Genomic DNA, 13,945 nt, shown 5'->3' with positions numbered 1-13,945 from the left:
TTTACTGCTCTCTTTCCTTTGAATACATACTTTCAGATCACATCCCTTGGTCACAATCTGTTCTGGAGAAATTCATGCTAACCACTTGTCATGTTTAAACCGATGGAGGGTTTGTTCTGGTGCCCTTCCAGGTGTCAGGGCTGCCAGGCCTCTGGAACTCCTCACATCCTCCCTCCATTCACTTTTTAAAGATATGGCTTTCTGAGAGAGGTACCATCACACCACAAAGTTGTGAATGGTTCAGAAGCCATTCCAGGTGGCCTCTTAAGCCTCTCAGGCACTATCAACTATCTACAGCTTTACTCTGAGAAAGGGAACTTCCCAAACCAAAACTTCCAACAAAAGTGAATTCACAATTTCATGTCCCCAAGAGTGACTCTGGCTTTAGAACCCTCTTCACTGGTCACTGAAAGCAGTTCAGGATTCTGTTTCCACAAAACCACAATTTCTGTACCGCTGTCCATCCAATCCCCTGCATTCACACAGGTCTCTGGCAGGACACTATAGAATCCTTTTCTCCTGACAGTTCTCATGGCTCTGAGGATGCTGCTTTGATGTAACAACCCATCATCTTGCAGTACAGAACGATTTTAATAATAGAAACCAAAGCCTAAACGAAACTACTTAGCTCTGAGCACAAAGGAGTGTAAAGTTGAATTTGTAATCGTGATAGAAAGAAAAATCTTATCTGGATTTTGAAAAAACCCAACAAACAAAAGAACCCAAGAAGAGATGTTTCAGCACTATGGGTTTTTAATTCCAAGTGCCCCTTCCCCACCCAAATGCTTAACGATCAGTCAGTTCTTTTAAAATAACTAGGTTTCAGTATACCCACTCAGTATACTCTATACTATACCCTACACTAATACTTAGGAGTGTTATATCTCCACTGATATCATAAGAAACTTATTTCAGTGTGATGTTCCTATAGGAAGATGCTGTAGGTGTAATACTCTCCCAGTGTTATGTCAGAGACACATCTCACAGCCATGTGTGGCTGTGTGAGTCCTTACCTGCTGCCTGCCCACTAAGCCTCAGCAGCCTCACCACCACCACACACAACACACACAGGATTTGCTCCTGTCTGACAGCTTCTTCCTCGAGCAGACGTGGAAGAGAAGGGTTCTGGAAAACTTCCTCACAGAGAAGGACAAACCTCTGGCCAGTACAAATATACCACCCAAAGAACCTCTATGTAATGGCTGAACTCTTATGATACTCTCCAAAACTTTTAAGTAATAGTGTAAATATAAGTAACTACCATGCATGTGTCAAAGGTTTTGACTTAATCTGCTTAAATGTGCAGTAACTTCCAAAAGCATTTTTAATTCCTGTAAGCAAATATCTTTCTTAATGCCTGAATATACATATATATATATGTATATATAGATGAAAGATGGCTCATTAAGGTGTATCTTTTACACACTAATACATTAGATTTCAGGCTTACTCTCTAGAAGACCACCTGCTGTAAGGGTTCCCATTTCCCAGACAGGCACTATTACAGATGGAAACTGAAGTGATTTTGCTCTATTAAAGTATATGATATTGGTAACTTACTTTGCTTCATCTTCTGCAAGTCACTAACTCTGCTCTTTGGGATTTTGATATGGTCTGTCTCAATTTTGTGTTCCTTCTGGTTTTCCACGTTTTCTTCAAAATTCAAGTGCTGAAGAGAATTGGGAGGGATCTGCTTCACAACGTCTGCGTTTGCATCAGCATCACTGCGCACACCTACAGAACGAGGAAGCATGTTTGGTTTTACATGGTTCCAAAAGCAGACTGTAAAGTTATTGCAAAAGAGAATTCACCACATTTAATATACACTCAATCCCAGTCGTCACCTTCTCAGGTGATTTTCTGTATGTACTTAAGTGCTTGATGAAGCCCAGAACAATAATAGGTTTATGTATTTCTTTATCCTCCTGCTAATTCACCTTTTCAAGTCTAGCAAGCATCATTTCTTGTTTCAGAGCTATGATCTGAGGAGAAGGTTGCAGAAGGTCATGGCAGTTACGCTACAGATAGTAAGTATAATAAGAATAACATGTAATCAAGGAATACAGAATGCCCAGATCCCCCCCGAAATCCCCAACAACCTGCTGCTGCTACTGAACTCCAAGTTTCCCCAGCAAGCTTTTCACTTGCTGTCTTTTATGTTTCCTCATTAATCAAAGTCAAAAAGCACTGCCCCAGAACAACAGGAAAGGAACTACTTAACAGATCTGACATTTGGAAACAATAAACTCTAAATGTGTACAGAGGCTGTGAGCTCACCAATTCTGGTGCTCTCATCTGCTCCTGCAGCCACTGCAAAAGGGAAGAAATTAAGAAATGCTTCTGTTGCCCTTTTTTTCAAAGGACCCAAGGACGGGCATAATAAACTTCAAGCTGTTTGTTGTGTCACACACATGTAACAAGCATGTTACATTGAACGGGTTTTAGTAGGACAGCATTTGAACTTGCCAAAGATGCAGACAGAACCTAACCTTCTCTTTGACATCAAAGCAAAGTGACTTGATCCATGAGCATTAAATTTCGGTGTATTTTCAACGGATTTTTTAATTCTTTCGTGTCCTAAACCTCCCCCAAGTACCCTCAAGTGAGCTGCTCACAGGAACAAGCTGCTCACAGGACACTGAGCAATTTAACCACTGTTCAATCTCTGAATAGAACGTGCTACCAACAGATCTACAGTCAGCTCCCAGTGACGTATTGCAGCCTGTGTAATGAGTACCCGCAAGGAGAGATACCAATTTCAATTACTCTTCTCCGCCCAGTGGAGAAATCTTGAAGCACTTCTCTTTGAAACTTGTAACTCTCACATTTAAGTTGGTCAAAAGGCTCAGAAATTACTGGGGGATGGACAAAAAGATCACAGAACCCCAGTGCCTCGGGAAGTCAGACAAGGACATGCTCAGCCTTGTATCCTGCAGAGACTGATCACTAGCTTTCTTTTTGCAAGCACATCAAACACCAAGAAGGGTCTGGCCACGCACATCTGACACTCAGGGCAGCAGACATTAACAGTGGGTTTCCTACAAAATGCTGACTTGTCACCTGCTAGTAAGAACTTTACCTGGTGCCAGATTTGGAGCATGGGGCTGTTCAGTCGGAAGATTTAACACAGGTTGGTGAGGTTCACTTTTAGGAGCTGAAACAAGCGGCTTCTTTAAAGCTAAAAGAAAACACACAGACAAAAGCATTAACATGAAACAGACACTCTGTACCAGGCCTTCCCCTAATAATCCTGCCAACTTTGTTGTTGTTTTCGTGGTTTTAAACCATAGATTAAAATATAAAATACAAGATTTCTGGGACAAAAATAATAAAGTTACGAGAAGCATTCAGTTTTGAGAACTCAAACCTCTAAAGCACATGATTTTACACCCTACTTGAATATTACCACCATAGACAGATTTTTAAAACTTTGCTTTCACTATGAAACACACGGCATCCAAACAATACATACAACACTAAGAACCCAAATGTGAAAGTATTAGAATACTTCTAACCAGTGGGAGTGTCTTCAGCTTTAGCGGGGTCATTATCCTCTATTTCAGGCATGCCTGCATCTCCTCCTGGTTTCATTTTCTCTGTAAGACAAGAACAGGATATGCTGCCTTATTAACAGTGAATCTCCCTCTTGTGGAAGGCTCTAAGACCAGAAGAAAAGTCCTTTATCCACAGAACGCATCTGATACTTACAACACAACTACAACACTCTTTGTGCTCCACTGCAGGCTGCTCTGGAGCAGCACTCCCAAAATCAGTGCAGTCTCCAGAAAAAGATGGGAAACAGATGTACTGCTCTTGGGAGCAGAATACAGAAAGCCTGCTGCAAGACACTGGCTGGAACAGACACTGAACTGATACCAGAAGGTGCTTATTCAGCAGCACAAGTAGAAGAAACAGAGGGAACCCCCATCTGCCTTTCAACGAGGACTCCAAGGAGGACACAACCACAATAATTACTCATTAGCAGCCTCCTGTACAGCTCCTGATAACTAGAGGTTCCCACTGTTCCTCCCAGCTAAAGACATTGCTCACTGGTTTCAAGGCTCCTCACCCCCAGCCACCAGCTCTCCAACAAGGTTCCCCTTCCTGGCTCACCCCGAGGTAATTCACCGTTCTACTTCCGAGAAATGCAGGATTCTGTACGAGGACACCACAAACTGGCTCGTTATCCATCAGAAGTAACAAACCCAGGAGATACCTTTGCCATTTGCAACGTGGTCTGAAGGTTGCTCATTCTTTACTGTGTTTTTATCTTCTGTCTCTGGAACAGTCTTAGGTATCGGCTGGTCATCATTATTGGGACCTACTTCCGTGTCTTTACTGGACTGAATTTTTTGTGTGTCCTGTTAGAACAAATTCAGAAGGAACCGGCATTAAACACATCCCTGAAAATGACAAACCAAACACCGTCAAATTCATGATTACTTTGGGTAAGCAAAATGGCATTTGTGAATTACATGATCACCAAAGCGACCAACAGCAGAATTCCTCCAACTACAGACCTGAGTCCTGGGGGAAGGAACTGAGAGGATGGACACAGGGCACAAAATGTGAAATACAGCGGGGCCGTGAGACGTTTATATTGGTGTATGTAGCTCAAGTGTAACACAAACAGGTTAAGGTGTCACTGGCCTTAAGCCTCAGGTCAGAGACTTTGAAACAACTCTAGATTTTAAGACTGAAACCTACTTTAACTTTGCATTATTATTGCCTGTTTGTAAACAGAGACAAGGAAATTAGATTTAAAGAAAAGCAGGTTATTTCATCTGTTTGTAGGAAAGAGGCCCATGTTCTACTGGCAGCTTGCACCACATAATTACACCCCTGATACCATTCAAATGCCATTGTTATTTGCATCACATTAGCACCTCGAGACCTCAACAAAGATCAGGTTCCCCTTTGCAATAACCTATACAAGGTTGTAAGAACACAGATCCTGCCCTGGAGAGCTGTAAAGTAATATCCATTTTACAGAGAAGAAACTGAAATCCTTCACAATGATGTCATGTAGGAAGGCTGTAGCAGAGCAAGGAATTAAGCCCCATCTCCAAGGCTCAGTTCACTGACTAAGCAGAACAGACAGATACTTGTACACTAATACCCATTTAGGGCTGCTCAGGAATATGTTTAACCAAAAGTTACAGAAGAAATGTCCAAAGCCTCCACATATCTGCAGTGTTCAGTCAAACAAGCAGGACTTCAGCCTATTCTGAGTCAACAAAACTTTGCTGTGTGTTACCTTCTGTTCCCGCACAACTTGGTCCATTAATTTCTTGATGATTTCTTCATGCTGCAGTCTCATTTCCTTGATCTGCTGCCCACACTGAAGACTTGATTAGAAACACATTGTTAGTTACATTTCATTTGTTGCATCTGCTCTCCCATAAATAAAATAGGGGGAAAAATAAGAAGCGGCACAAAAAGCCAAACCTGAGCTATAACTAGAATAGTGTGTCCAAAAAGCCTTGTCCTGGAATGTGTGTGGAGTGGAAATGGACTGAATACAGAAAGAAAGCAGAACTGGATTAAAACAGGGACAGAGCAGAAAAACAGCAAAATAAACAGAATGGCCTTGAACATATCACCAAACCCTGGTAAGCGACGGGAAAGTCGAGCTCCACAGTTAATCTGTCAGCACACATTAACTCCTCTAGGAAAGCAGGATCTCCCCCAGGAAAGCAGGATCTCCCCCATGGCTCTCAACACAGAAGATGCACAACTACTACTATCATTTACTGCCACCAGCTCAAATAACAGGGTATGGATGATGCAGCCCAGGATCCCAACTTCTCCCGTGAGGCACACATCACCATCAACCCAATTCAACCAAACTCCTGTCTCCCACAAATACTCAACGCCTCACACAGAGTAAAGAACAAAGAATATAAATAAAGGCTGAGGTCAACTTCAAATTTCAATCTACACAATGCTTTCTAGTTCAGTGAAAAAGGTAAAATTACACTTCCAGAAAGCCAGTGATTAAACCCCTGGCAGCTCGAGCGCTGTGCATAGAGAATCATACAACAGTCAACTGGACTCTGAAGTATTTGTTAACCAAGATCTCCATGTTAGAAAAAAAATGCATTACTTAAAATTGTCCAAGGCTGAACAACTCCAGTAAGTGAGACTTTTCTTGGCTCATGAGTCACTTTAGGGGGAGGAGCAGAACACCGCGAAAAATAGAACTTTAAAATCAAACAACTAGCTAAGTCACAGTTACACCACCAAGTGAGCACATGCAACTTTGAGGATTAGCAGAAATAGGATTAATTTGCGCTTTTTAGTAAGCACAGACTTTCACTACACATACAGAAACCTACAGTTACCACTATTCTTCCAGCTCTACCTGTCATACTCCAGCCTCCTTGCAAGGTAGGTGTTGTTCTTCTTGTACTCGTGCAGCTGATCCTCCTGGCGAATGAATTCCTGACGCAGTTCTGCCAGTTGTTCTAAAGTAAACAGCAAAAACCAACATGAAACAGAAACAGAAGAAGAAAAATGCCCCATGGCAGATACAACTGGCAGTATTGCCAAGTAAGTTAAAAATATGCTCAAGTTTTACGTTATTTCTTCTTTAAAGATTCTTTAAGTAACTTCGACAAAGATGCCAATTTACCCGTGTTTGCCAGATGTCAGTATGAATTATAGAACAGTTCTCATACCATGCCAAAACCCCTAAGTTTTTCTTTACCTTCGCATTCAGAAGACTTACACAATGCTAGTTCACCCATCTGTTGGAAATGTCCTTAATTTCCTAAAGGATTCTGCCATTCTGAGTGACACAGAAGTACTACTAGGTTGGTGATGATGAAATACCCTTTTTCTGCAGTAAGTGTACAACAGAAGGTACCTTCACACTACCCATAAAACCAATACATATTTCCTGTCTTCACAGTTGTTCTGGAAGTTCCTCTCTCTGCTCCTCAGGCTACAAATAATTGTCATGCTTCCTGCTATTTTAAGTTGCACCTCCAGAGACAGAGGCAGAAGTGCCAAGCATGTTGTCTGCAGGCGTGTTCCAAGTTTGGCATCAGCTGCTTGAGGTCACTCTGAAACCCCCACAGGAGCATCACAGTCACTGCAATCATGTCTGCATAGAACAGCCCCAAAAGATGTTTTCTGGACCTTTTCTAACTCAAATGTGAAGTGTCACAATGCTGCTGATCCAAACTCTACTAAACTGTGTATTTGGCCATGAAAATGATTCTAGTCTCTCGGAAGTGAGCAGTGCCAGAACATGTTCTTTCTGCAGACAGCAGAGCAAAGTCTAGAAGAGTCAGCCCTGTGCTTATCCAGAGTAGGCAATAAACAAATCTAGTGACATTTCATAGATTGGTTGGGTTGAAAGGACCTTAAAGCTCCTCCAGTTCCAACCCCCTGCCACGGGCAGTGACACCTTCCACTAGAGCAGGTTGCTCCAAGCCCCTGTGTCCAACCTGGCCTTGAACGCTGCCAGGGATGGGGCATTTTGCTTTATACGATGCTCCAGCACCACTTGATCTCTCATTTAAGACGTTTTCTGCAGCACCCAGGCAGTGAAAACACACAGCTTCCCAGCCTGCCAAACCACCATTTAGCCATGAGTTCCTCACCCTTCAAACGATGTATGTCTGCCATTTGATAGGATATGTTGTTCTGCAGCTTAATCTGAAAAGAAGAAACACTGGTGTAAGTACAGAGCATCAGCAGGTCAGAGGCTGAAGGCTCAGGCATGTTTGTTTGCTTTGTAAAGACATCGTACATAAAGGATTACCAGAATGAAGTGTGGGGAGTTCCTGTAAACACAAGAGATGTATATTTAGTTAGCAGTAAGTGATATTACCAACCTGAACACTGTCTTTTAGGCCTTGCTAACAAGGACTTAAATTTATTCCCAGAACATATTTCTATCCAAACCAGCCCATTCCGTCAGCACTAAAGCAAGCACACTGCATCCCGACACTGCAGGAGGCCACAGAGCATCCCCCGTGCCAAAAGCAAGGGTATAAAAATAAACACAGCAGCAGCAGCACAACCACTCTTCACCTAACGGCTATTTAAAGTAAATCACTGATGTGATGCTACCAAATATTCACCACACACACTTTATTTTTAAGAGGGAATCTGACACCACAGCCTTCCACACCAGCTTTTCACTGGATATTTTTAGTAAGGAAATACATAGCAGTTAAAATAAATGAGAAATGCCTGTGCATTAAGATGCTTTGTCTTGTTCTTACACAAAGACATATGTAAAGACAAAACACAGCAGAAACAAAGAGGAAGATGCATATGTAGAACATCCTGAGAAAGGGGGAAACCCCCACAACTCATCAGGCAACGCTGATGCTCTAATTCTCTCTCTTGCAGCTTCACGATCGATTTAAGCAGTAATTCTAGAAAGGGAGCTGAAACAGGGCTGTGACTCTCGGGTTGCAAGGTCAGAACTACCTCTTGAATAGCAAACTGAGGCATAAGCAGTCCTGTTCTGACATGGGACACACTCGGGCTGCTGCAGTTCCCACTGGGATTCTGAAGCTCAGTGGCTGAGTCAGTTACCTACATTTCCTGTCGAACCAAACAAGAGACACATGTCCTCACTTCAAGGCTTCCTCCACCCACCTCTACCTTCTCTTTCAGCAAATTATTCATGTCTTTAAAAACACTTCATGCACATTTTTGTGTTTAAGAGACACACGGACTCTGGACCCTGAGGTTCAACGCGTCCCACATGGCTGAGGCAGCGCTTCCAACTTCAGGAGCTCCGGTCATCCCAGAACTGCTGAAGCCGTGATGTTGCGCAGAACAGAGCGTACAGGGAGGCACGGGTCCAGGGAAGAGCTCCAGCCACATCCCAGAGGCTCCTCACAGAACAGAGCGCTCCGGCCAGCACTTGCTCTGAGCCAGACTGCAGTGTCCTGGCTCAGCACCGCATACACGGGCAGTGCTGGCAGCAAACCCTGCCCCAGGCTGAGAACCAAGCCAAGAGGCACCACCACCATGCTCCCACCTTTGCAGGGAAGGCCCAGCTGCTTCACAGGCTTTTCCCAAAACTAGGAAGAATGGCAGCTGATGCAATCTCCTGGTAACACGAGATCCCTGACCACGCTGCTCTGAAACACGTACAAAATGGGAACAGCCCAGGGACACTTGAGGAGCAGCCTCGGCCCATCCAACCCACACACTGAAGAAGCAGTTACACATGTGCTCTGCCCACCAAGAGGTTCAGGGCACTCCCGTTACAGGATGCACAAAGAACAATACTCAGTTAAATGAAAGCCTGTGTTGGACTTCACCCAGTAGCACAGGCAGAAGTAACCACCGAGCCCTTCTGTTCCAACAGGCACTCAGCTCTCCATCAAGCCAACACCAGGACCAGGTGACAGGTACAAACCATGATTGTTGAATGTTAACCAAAAGCACCTTCCCTATTTTGCAAAGCCACTGGCAATAACGACCAAATGTTTCCTCTCCTCCACCCTAAAGCGGTTCTTTCCCAGAGCCCAGTAAATCTACCAACAAAGGAGGGAAGACGCGGGTTCTGTTTTCAAACCTTCACCATCAGAATTCATCCTACATGAAGCCTTCCTCCTGGCTTGCTTCTGCACATCCCATAAAACACTGGACTCGCCACGGGTTGGGGGAAGGCAGCTTGTCTGCTACAGGGTTTGATTTGGAGATAGCATCAGTTTTATCACACAATCTTTCATCTTGGTGATGTTGAGTTTCAGAGAAAAGTGACAGGATTTATATCCAAAACAGCTCAGCTGTCAGCAAATGTCCCTCATCTGAAGGATAGGAAGGGAAGAAGCTTTTTTATGATTCATGGGATCTGTTCCACCTACACATGCAAAAAAACACACTCCACAAACCATGGCACAAGTCCAGTTCTTTCTGAGCTGTGTCCTCCTTTAGTCCTATTTGTATGTTCTGTTTCTCAGTGGCTTATCAGATCCTTTCCAAAGCACTTGGGATGTACAAAAGAAATTCTCTGGAACCCAATGAGCTCCACACAGGGAAAAAAACATCAGAAACGCCGTGCACACCAGAGCTCTGTACACACAAGACAGCCCTCCCAGTGCTGCCTGGAGTGTAACGTTGTGTCCTGTAATGAAAGGTGAGGTGAGAAAAGGAAGTTAGGAGCAGGTTCTATCCCACCATAGAGAGGATGGTGGGACAGAACACAGGCAGTGCTGCTTTCTGACAATGGCAAACACCCACCCTACCTCGTGGGAGGCATTTCCTTACCCAACAAGAGCAGCCTCCGAGCTGCCCAGCCAAGCAGCACGAGTGTCCGTGCTCTGGGGTGCAGCTTCACAAACCAACACATTGCTAAGGCACGTGCAGGAACAGCACAGGAGAGCTGCTCAAAAGCCTCTTTGTACAAGATCCTTCTGATGTTGCCAGCTGCCTTTTTCAGAATAGACAGTGCTACAGCCACTCTATTAGTACAGAATCAGGGACGATACTGATCAGCGGGAACATGTGGTAAGCATGGAAGATCTCTCAATATCGCTGCTGTAAAGCTACAGCTTTGCAAACTGAGGAGCTATCAAGGAGTTCTGGCAACAAAGAACATAGCCAGCTGCTCCCAAGGATGTTTTACCACACAGTTCCATCCTGTGAAGCACCATCTCAGGGCACCAGCCATAGCTCTGGGTTGAGAAAGGCGCAATGGCAAGCACAGAGCTCTGAACCCACACACACTGGTGGCTGCCATCTGGCAGCTCTCCACCACACATTCCTGCCCTTCAGTCATCTTACTGAGCTTACTGCAAAGGGATGTGTAAAGCTATGGGGGGAAAAAAACCCTCCTCACAGTATGCTGCAAAGCAGCCTGAAGTACTCAGGAAACTAATGGCACCCTGCACACATCACCTCCCAGACAGCGGGGCAGCCACTGACCCTCTGCCACCGGGAGAACCCCTCTGGTCGTCCCAGGGTCCAAGAGACCACCGTGAGCTCATCACATCGTGACAGGAGAAGAGAACCCCAAGAACTCAGGCTTTTTCTTTTCTACTTGAAACCCCACAAGACACTAGGTCACACTCCTACGTTTGCTCCCAAGAGCAAACACCCTGGTGCAGTGACAGGCATGCTGCACACGTGGCAGGAGGGAGGAGACACACACAAGGGTCTGAGCTCCACTACACACAGCACTGAGCGAGGAGGAAGCTGCCTGCAGAAACCAAAGTTTCCTCAACACTGGGAAATGAGCACTTGATTTACATGACCACAAGGTAAGGAGATCCTTATGGAGACAAAGGGGCAGGAATCAGAACTGATGCCCTGAGAACCACCAGAGAAGCCTCTCTCACAGGAGTTTTCTATGAAACAAGCCAAGATCTGCTGTGATCACTTGATATCTGGGAGTTACCAGTGATGGTGGTTTGTTCTGGCTCCTGCATTTCACAAATGGGCTGTTGGTAAGACCCAGTTTGTTCCAAGAACATCCTCGCCAAATTCTATTTTGAGAGAAAAACAATTATCCTTCAAGCCTTTTTTGGTCAGACACTTTATACCTTCTACTCACTACTTCTTTCTGTGACAGATCTTTATTCTCTAAAAGGTTTGTTTTTTTTTTTTAAGAAGGAAAAAAAACCCAACCTGGATTGTTGCCACCAAGAATATTAGAGTAGTTCACATGGGAGGAAAGGAGAAAGGGACAGGGACTGGTTATTGATAAACCATGCTGCTGCTCTTGCCTATTAAGGCCCCCTGAACATCTGAACACAAGAAGAGGGGATATTCAAAAGCTACTGGCTCCTTTGGCCTTAAGTGGCAGCTTCTAGAACAAAGAATGAGGATACAGAGCATATAGTGCAGTATGCACACAACAGCAATATCAGAGCAGGCTCTGGCTTTCAGCAGCCCTTGCCAGGCACCCTCACTTCACACCTGCATTTCCTCGCCTGGTGTCCTACTGTAAAACAGACTTACAGAAACATACAAAATGCCTTCTATTAAAAGCCAGCCTTGCCAGCAGCCCAGTGACTGAGGGCTTACTTGAATGCCACCGAGGAGCTGGATGCCTGGCAGTCAGTAATGCACGGAACGGAACAAGTTCATTGCCCTGTGCATGCAGGCTCATTAACAGCAACACAAACCCAACCTCACGCACAGGAAGAACAAGCACACCACCAGCGCCCACCTACAGCACTCCCCTTGAAGGGCCTTGGCCACTTCTCCCACAGCCTGCAGCTTGGAGGCAGTTTCACTGCATTTATCAAGCATGAGCAGCCTTCCTCCACTGAGCAGTGAACTCCCCTTATTTTAGAACCCTCAACAACCCAAGAGAGGGAGTTCCAGCTCAGGGCACTGACTGCTGCCTATGCTGTTTTCAAGCTACTCCCCGCTTTGGATGTTTGCTTTTAATGAGGGCAAAGAACAACTAAACCTGTTTGTCCTCTATTTGCATGTGGAATTTCAATTCATAAAAGCCAACAATGAATAAAAAAAAAAAACCAACAAAAACAAACCCCCCATTTAGAAGCAGTTTTCTGCCTTCTACAAGGGGCAGCACCTTTGTTAAAATTTAATGGCTTTAGAATCACAGAATCATTTAAGTTGGAAAAGACCTTTAAGATCATCCAGTTCAACCACTTCAATCTCAGTTCAGCTCTTATTCATCAGACTTTGATATGTACAGAATACCTACTTATTAATTAAATGTAGATTTCAGAGTACCACAGGATTATTCATCCCAGAGTTAGTGGCATTAGTTTCCTGTGGAGAGCACAAGTGCCACGTTTGCTGATCACACAAATGGGTTCATCTTAATGGTTCAGCATTTGGAAAGAAAACATAACTTTAACACCAAGTTCATCGGTTTGAATGCGGCTAACTCTGCAATGAGACATGCATGATTCACCTTCTTTTGGGACAATTAAATGCATTTTCTTACAGTGCTCATCAAATGTGCGATATGAAAGGGCCCGAAAAACAAACGTAGAGTATCAAGGCTGAGCGTGACATTTCCATAAATCCCATGGAGACAAACGGCGTTCACTTAGCACAACTGGGACCTGCACACAAACAGTGCCCGCTGCCGAGCACGACCGAGGACACGAGCTCGCCCCTGTAACTCCTCTGTACCAGCTGCCTGCGGTGATCGCGAAAGCGGAACAGAGAAAGTTGATGCACGAACTCCTCCTCCCTTCCACAACAAAAGACATCCCCAGGCCACCCCCACACAACGGGACAGGCTGGATTTCACAGTGCCTTGTCTCTTCCCAGCGACGGAAAACGACACGTTGTCTCAGCAGCAGGAGGGTTTTATGCCCCAAGGACAGGCAGGAGCAGGCTGTGCTGTGCCAGGCCAGCTCAGGGCGCCGCACCTCAGCGTTAGACTTGGGTCATTTTCCTCGAGGCCAAACTAAGCGTATTTTTAAGGCTGTGAACTGGTTTTTGATCACAAAAGATGAGCAGACGAGGAAAGCTGAAGAAAACCGAATTCATTTAGAAACAGCAGTCTGGAAATCAGCGTGCTCTCGGGTTTCCCGTCTGCACACACACTGCCTGTGCAGGGCATTTTCAGCTCTTTCCTGGGCTGCTTTCAGAAACCCGAGTGCACTGCGAACGTCCCAACAGCGACCGAGCCCGACACACCTCCGGGAGCTCGGCTCACCCTCCCGGGGCCGCGGGGAGCCCGGCCACCCGACAGAGCCTCCTATCTCCCCCTCTTTACCTTGCTGTCCTCGCACTTCTTCACCTGGCCGTCCCTGGCCTGCAGCTGGCTGCTCAGGTGGCTGTAGTCGGCCTCCTTCTGCTCCAGCTGCTTCTTGTGGGAGTCCACCTTGCCCATGAGGTCCGAGTTCCTCTTCTCCAGGCGGCCCCGGGCCACCTCGGTGCGCTTGGCCTGGCTCTGCAGCTCGGCCAGCTCCTCCTGCAGCAGCGCCTGGCGGGACGAGGCGTTCCAGCAGTTGAAGGCGAGGATGGCGATCACCAC

At 45.4% G+C, this 13,945-nt stretch overlaps 1 protein-coding gene across 1 annotated transcript in view; it reads right to left on the bottom strand.

Annotated features, from left to right (window-relative positions):
- The window catches only part of CASC4 (cancer susceptibility candidate 4), a gene marked incomplete at its 5' end in the record, with an annotated part of 20,723 nt that extends 6,781 nt beyond the window's left edge, over positions 1–13,942 (bottom strand). The window contains 8 exons of the mRNA XM_010014777.1: positions 1,561–1,734; positions 3,080–3,178; positions 3,516–3,596; positions 4,217–4,361; positions 5,258–5,348; positions 6,365–6,467; positions 7,611–7,665; positions 13,685–13,942. Coding sequence (XP_010013079.1) covers positions 1,561–1,734; positions 3,080–3,178; positions 3,516–3,596; positions 4,217–4,361; positions 5,258–5,348; positions 6,365–6,467; positions 7,611–7,665; positions 13,685–13,942 — 1,006 coding nt within the window. The remainder of the gene's footprint in view (positions 1–1,560; positions 1,735–3,079; positions 3,179–3,515; positions 3,597–4,216; positions 4,362–5,257; positions 5,349–6,364; positions 6,468–7,610; positions 7,666–13,684) is intronic.
- Positions 13,943–13,945: the final 3 nt, after the last annotated feature.

This window comes from Nestor notabilis, unplaced genomic scaffold, assembly GCF_000696875.1.
Source record: "Nestor notabilis isolate BGI_N333 unplaced genomic scaffold, ASM69687v1 scaffold14945, whole genome shotgun sequence".
In the NCBI taxonomy this organism is placed as follows: Eukaryota; Metazoa; Chordata; class Aves; order Psittaciformes; family Psittacidae; genus Nestor; species Nestor notabilis.
The sequence above is the reverse complement of the archived record's forward strand: the minus strand, read 5'-3'. Positions and strand labels throughout refer to the sequence as shown.